The sequence below is a fragment of the Pezoporus wallicus genome, unplaced genomic scaffold (assembly GCF_028554395.1).
Source record: "Pezoporus wallicus isolate ANWC-B61680 ecotype Strahan unplaced genomic scaffold, APGP_CSIRO_Pwel_v1 contig_8692, whole genome shotgun sequence".
Classification (NCBI taxonomy): Eukaryota; Metazoa; Chordata; class Aves; order Psittaciformes; family Psittacidae; genus Pezoporus; species Pezoporus wallicus.
Genome location: NW_026642640.1, coordinates 652796 through 659405, shown reverse-complemented (window position 1 = coordinate 659405; position 6610 = coordinate 652796). Strand labels below are relative to the sequence as shown.

The following is a 6610-nucleotide window of genomic DNA, read 5'->3' as shown; positions in this document are numbered from 1 at the left end:
GCCACCGTCTCCCGATGTCCCGAAAGAAGGAAAGGTGTTGGTCCCTGTCCGGAATGTGGTTTTCTGGGGATAAACAAGCACTCCTAGGGTTGGCGTCGAGGTTTCTGAGGCAGGGGTGTTTCGGGAGCTACGTCCGCAGCACTGCCCGGGAACGGCAGGGGATCTTCTGCGACAGGGCAGCGGCCAACCCGTGCCTGCGGAACCGCGCCGCCCTCTCGGTTAGCATGCACGGCTCCCGGCGGGAGGTCCAGGGCTGCGGGGAGCAGCGGGGATGGACCCGGTGAGGGTCCCGCGGGGCAGGACGGGCAGAACGGGGCGGAGGTGAGCAGCGAGGACGGACCTTGTGCGGGTCCCGCGGGGCATGACGGGCAGAACGGGGCGTAGGTGAGCAGCAGGAACTGACCCAATGCGGTTCCCACTGGGCCGGGAGGGCGGAACGGAGCGGCGGTGAGCAGCGGTAACGGAAACTATGCGGGTCCCACGGGGCGGGACGGGCGGAACGGGACGGCGGTGAGCAACGGGGACGCACCCGATGAAGGCAGAATGTGACGGCAGTGGGGAAAGGGGACGAACCCTGGGAGGGAGAAACGGGGCGGTGATGAGCAGCGGGGACGGACCCTGTGCTGGTTCCCCGGGGCCGGACGGGCTGAAAGGGGCGGCAGCGGGCAATGGGGACGGACCCGGTGCTGGTCCCGAGGGGGCGGACGGGAGGATCGGGACGGCGGTGAGCAGTGCGAACGGACCCGATGTGGGTCCCGCGGGGGCGGGTGGGCGGGGTCACGGCCGCCCGCTCTCAGCACCCGGGAGAGCTCCCCGCTCACCGCGCATGCTCCGCTCCGCCGGCGCCTATATAAACGCGGCGAGCAGCGGGATCGGTGCCGGTCTGCCGGGCCGAAGAGACGCAGTCGGTGTCCCCGCAGAGACTGCCTCCAGGAGAGACTGCTTCCCCCAGAGACTGCCTCCCGCTGCTAGCTCGCGGGTCTGAAGAAAACCTCCCCCGGACCCGCCGCCCTCCCTGGTATGGGATGGGAGACCCTTGTGAGAGCAGTGACTGCTCACCTGCTGTCGGCGTGAAGGACGTAGCGGATTGGGAATCCTGGAACGTGCCGCTGGATTTCCTGGAGGATTCCCAGATGGGCAACGGGAGCAATATGTCCTTCCTGCAGTTCTTCAAGAACACCAACCTGGAGCGAGCTGATGGGGTGCAAGGGGACAGCTCCGATGTGGTGCGGATTGTCATCTCGCTGGTGTACTCTGTGGTATGTGCGCTGGGGCTGGTGGGCAACCTGCTGGTCCTCTACCTGATGAAAATCAAGCAAGGCTGGAGAAAGTCCCCCATTAACCTCTTTGTAACCAGCCTGGCAGTGACCGACTTCCAGTTTGTGCTGACATTGCCGTTCTGGGCAGTGGAGAATGCATTGGATTTCAACTGGCTCTTCGGTAAGGCAATGTGTAAGATTGTCTCCTATGTGACAGCCATGAATATGTATGCCAGTGTCTTTTTTCTCACTGCCATGAGTATAGCTCGATACCACTCTGTGTCTACAGCCTTGAAGAATCACCAGAGAGGTGACCCACTGGGTGGCTGCTGCTCTGCCAAGTGGCTTTGTGTACTCATCTGGCTGTTGGCTATCCTGGCTTCCCTGCCCCATGCCATTTTTTCCACCACTGCCACTGTCTTTGATGATGTGCTCTGTCTTGTCAAGTTCCCCGAAGGCCGAGGCAGCAATGCCCAGTTCTGGCTGGGTATGTACCACATCCAGAAGGTGCTGCTGGGCTTTGTGGTGCCACTGATAATCATCAGCCTCTGCTACTTGCTCCTGGTACGCTTCATCAATGAGAAACATGTTGGCAGCAAGTGCAGCGGCCTCGGTTCCAAGCGCCGTGCCAAAGTGACTAGGTCAGTGTCCATCGTTGTGCTGGCTTTCTTCTTGTGTTGGCTGCCTAATCAAGCGCTCACAACATGGGGCATCCTCATCAAACTCAACGTGGTGAACTTCAGTACTGAGTATTTCCTCTCCCAAGTGTACTTCTTCCCCATCAGCGTGTGCCTGGCACACTCCAACAGCTGCCTCAATCCCATCCTCTACTGCCTCATGCGCAGGGAGTTTCGCAGCTCACTGAAGAGCCTCCTCTGGAGAATCACCTCACCTTCCCTTACCACCATGCGTCCTTTCACCAACACCACCAAACCCGAGCAGGAGGAGCAGGTCCTGCATGCCCTGGTGCCTGACCAGCCTGTCCAGCCTGTCGCTACTTCTTGCCCTCATGCAACCATCCAGCCGGAGGTAGTCTACTACCCACCTGGGGTGGTGATGTACAGCAGCCGCCATGACCTGCTGCCCGCTAGCTCCGCGGAGCAGCACTGCTGAGATGGGCAGGGGGCTTTTGGGGGTGGGACTGTGGGGTTTGTGTAAGATGTGACCCTGGGATATTGAATGCGTGATAGGGTCGAGGGGAGGAGAGATGGGTAATGGAGGGCTTCTGTCTGAGACATGCTCTTTTGGGGTTGTCTCTGCTCTTGGAAGCTTGCTGATGAAAAATATTTTCTTGAAAAAGTTCCTCAGAGTAGGGAACAGGAGTAGAAGGAGGCAGGGTGGGTTGGAGTGTCTCTAGGAGCTTTTAGTGCTTGTAGCTGTTCTTGGGAACAGGCAATGGAGAGGGTGGCAGGGTTCCATCCAGGGAGGATGAGGATGTGTAAGGGAGGAAAGGGGCTGGGTGGCTTTGACTGTGTCCCCCCAGCCTGAAGGTGCAAGCAGCAGGAGAACAGCAGCCCTCCTGCCCCTGTGCATGTGTGTTTGAGGTGGGAGGGTTGGGTTGCTTTCTCACTGCTGTGTAGCATTGTAAATGATGCCAGCTTGGAGCTCTCAGGGCGCCAGTGTGGGCACAGAGATCAGGCAGCCTGCATTCTATTTCACACCTGCCCTGACAGGAACAGTCAGGACAAGTGGGTACAAGGCTCCTGCTTGATTAGGCTTGGCCTTTTCCCCTCTTTTAGGGACTTAGAAAAGAGAGGGGACAAGGAGCACTGTGCTCCCCCCAGAGCTGAGTCAAATTTGCTTTTCCAGCTCCCCCTGTCCCCTCTGCTTCTACCAGAGTGTTGAGCAACCCAGAAAGCCAAGGAGAAACCCAAGGACAGGACTTGCAGCTTCATGGAGAGGTGTTGCTTGGCTGGGTTTGGAGGGGAGCATGTGAGCCCCCTGACATTCTGTTGCCCAGCTCTCTCCAGGCTGCTGGGGGGGGGGGCTAAATTTGCATCCCCAAACCATGTGCAGCAAGGCAGGCACCTCTCCTAGGGTCCTGAGGCTGCAGGATTTGTTCTTGCTGTGCTTCAGACTTGGTATCCCGCTCCAGGAAATCAACACAACTGCACATAAAACAAAAAGGAAGAAGGTACAAATTGTAGCCATTTCAAGCTGCTTGCTCAATTCTGGTTCAGCTCAAGCAATCACAAAAGGTTTTTGTTCTGCAGAAGTGGTTGTCAAGGGTCTGCGCTGATACTTGCCAGTGTTTCAATTAACTCTGTTTCAATTACTCTGGTATGAGCAGCCCTGGAGCCTGCCATTCAGTGCTCTCACACCCTGTAGAAGGGCAGGGATAATGCCTGTCCCAGCCTGTGTTCCTAGAAAGATCTAGGAAATAATTTGAGGTTGGTCTGAAATGGACTTTATAAGGGCATGAAAAAAGTGTAATTTTAAGCTGTGAAAGTTTTAATCATAAGGTTATAGATTTGCTTTAAAAAAATATTTAAATTATGAGAAAAAAATGGAAATGTTAAAATATTTATTTTAAAAGATAGAAAAATGCAGCTTTTGTCAAAATACAAGTTTCTTAATCCCTAGTACTGCATATAGGATGAATATATAAATACTGTATTCAAACCCCTCTCTATTTCTAGCCTCTTTCCCTGCAGCCTAATGCCAACATCTGCCTGACCCAGCTAAAAAAGCATTTCTACAGAGGAGGAAAAAAAACCTTCTGCAGAGGGTTTTTTGTCACCTCTAAGTACTGATGTGGAACAAAGTTGCTGTTTCTGTCCAGAGAAAATTGCAGTGCCATTAGTGGCAACTATGCTTTGCAGATTGTGTTACTGTACATGTCAGTAACTCCTGTTGTGAAATTTGGGTTTGGTCTCAAAGCAGCTGGTTCTGCTATTTGAAAGGAGAAGCTGTTGTTCTGTTTTTTTCAAGGCAGAAGAGACTTCTACTAGAGACTTGGATCCATCGCTAACTGCGAAGATAGTGATTTGCAAGGTGTCTGGAGAACAGCAGAAGTGAGCTGGCAGCTGATGGACATACTTACACAGATGCGAAGACTGAAGAAATCTGATATATCCACAGAAGAACTTGAGCTTCTAAAACTGTATGATTACCAAGTTCCTAAGTCCTGACTTGTTGAAGTTGTTCTGCCAGTTGAAGTCTGTAGGTATTTGAAGTTTTTTCTAGTAAAATATTTTGTGCCTAGAAGTCTGTTCTTGAGCATGCCTAAATCTGCTTAAGTCTGTAGCATTTCTCACTCTGCTTCATGGGGATCTCTGTTGGGCCTGGCCATGGTGTTTAGGTGAGGGAGGCATCTCTGCATGCCAACATGGTACACCCTGTGTCAGGCCACACTAAGTTAGAAGCAGCTGTAATCTTAACTCATTCCCCCCATCCCTTTGCTTCTGTGCCTGGTTATGCTTCTCCTGTCCCACCTTCAGTGCATGTGTAAATTGTGCTCCTTCCTCTTCCCTTTTGAAACATTAAATAAGTGGGCAGAGCTTTTGCCCACCAGCTATAAGTCTCAGCTTTCCCATTCTACATCCCTGGGGAATGGCTGAATATCAGGGTTACTTCGTGAATGTGCTTGAATCCTCTGGCTTGAAACAGTTCCCTGTTGCATGAGTTGCTCACCATTGCTGGATCATGAAGGGAAAGCAAGCCCTTGAATACTCTACAGCATAGTGGTTAGAGTGTGAGCCTCACAGAGGAAGTGCCAAGATTTTTTTTTTCCTTATAAATGCAGAAGAGTGGATCCAGGTCTGGATTTTAGGTCTGCCCTTTCAAAGTACAATAATTAACTTTCTCCTAGGTCCTGGTTCCATTAAAGTTTCCATATGCTATGCAGGAGCTGAGAGCTTTCTAGACCTCTAAGTCTAGTGGCCTAATGTGTCAAAAGATTTGCAGGGAATGCATTTGGGTCTCATATTTCTGGAGGAAGCCCTAATGCCTGTGCTAGCAGATGAAGAAGGCTACACTCTTGTGTGAGAAAAGAATACCATGAACACCTAACTCCAGAGTTCAGAGAGGTCTAACAATGGTTCTATAGGTGATGAGAAAGTATCTAATTTAAGAACAGGGGCTGAATCTCAAAGCCAGACTCTCTTCTTTGTATTTGCTTTTGAACAGCATAGTTTCTTGCTTGGCTTGCTGGAATTTTAATCCTTATCCTGATGCTTAAATGTCCTTGTGCACTATACAGAAAGTTATCTAGGTGTCTAAAGTGTAACTATGAATTTCAGTAAATAGTAAACTGCCTAAAAGACATCCTCTGTGGTGCTCAGCATGACAAAGCCTATATGCTCTTGTGGATGTTAATGTAGACATTATTTTGTGCCAGCAAAACAACACAGTGAAACAGACTATGTTCAGTAAAACTCATAGTTAGCCCAGAATACTAGCAAGATACTATGCTCAGAGAAAGGCCCAGGTATCTGATCACTAAAGGCATAAAGCCCTTATGTTTTGCAAATCACCCAATAGGAAATACCTTGGGCTTCTAGACCATGGATTTAGATGGCGAGTCTCTCTCAAGCCACTGGTCCATCAGGTGTACGTTGTGAATGGGCTGTTTGAAGGGGCACAACCCACCCACAGTTGGCCAACTGTTGGTTTAGTCCAGAGCAGCATCTCTGGCTGTGCAGTCAGTGTGCGACCAATGTAGCCAAAGAGCACTGCTTTGGCTGTGCATGAGCAGAGGGAATTTTGAGTCCCAGCTATCAGAGCATGAAATCTGGGCTCTGTATTGCATGGGCAGGGGCACCAGCTGGGGCACTGCAAGAAAAGGGCAGTTGCTCTGAGTGTGCACACAGCATCAGGTGTGGGGCCTGAGCAAAGGGTCTTTCTTTGAGACTACACATCAGCAACAATTTAGGAAATCAGGGGTTTCCTAAATAACCAGTGCAACATACTTCAAAACCAGTTCTGTTTTCTCCAGTTTTTCTTGTCTTCATTTGTAACAATCACCTTTTCGTGGAGTAAAATAAACACTGCTGAAGCATATGATCCAATGGTCTCTGAGTTCTTTAAGTTTTGTTTTTTGTTTTTTTTTTTTTGTGACTGGTCTCCTGTTACATATTCCTGTTGGTGTGCTGGGAGAGAGGTGCATGATGATACAGAATGATAGGGACCTGAAGGTGCAGGCTGACATCTAGTGACAGACTGAAAGAACCTTTAAAGCCCTCATTTGGTGCTGGCTTTGATTGCCTAAGGACTTTTAAAATACCTCCCTCCTCAAATAACTAACCAAGCTCTTAATGTAATAACAACCTCCAATTACATTTCCAGGTTTCCTCTTGAAATGCCTCTTGAGGAGAAATATTGCTTTGCTTTCTCTTTAAGTTATTCTGGCA

The 6610-nt window shown here is 50.6% G+C and overlaps 1 protein-coding gene across 2 annotated transcripts; it reads left to right on the top strand.

The window, feature by feature from the left end:
- Positions 1–957: 957 nt before the first annotated feature.
- RXFP3 (relaxin family peptide receptor 3) lies at positions 958–6260 on the top strand. Of its 2 annotated transcripts, XM_057431154.1 has the most exons (3): positions 958–1440; positions 1549–2288; positions 4191–6260. In XM_057431154.1, the coding sequence occupies exons 1-3, from the start codon at positions 1026–1028 to the stop codon at positions 4275–4277; spliced, it is 1242 nt and encodes a 413-aa protein (XP_057287137.1). In that variant the 5' UTR covers positions 958–1025; the 3' UTR covers positions 4278–6260. The 2 variants fall into 2 exon arrangements, with proteins under 2 accessions (XP_057287137.1, XP_057287136.1); XM_057431153.1 differs by having other exon boundaries at positions 958–2288.
- The last annotated feature ends 350 nt before the right edge of the window (positions 6261–6610 follow it).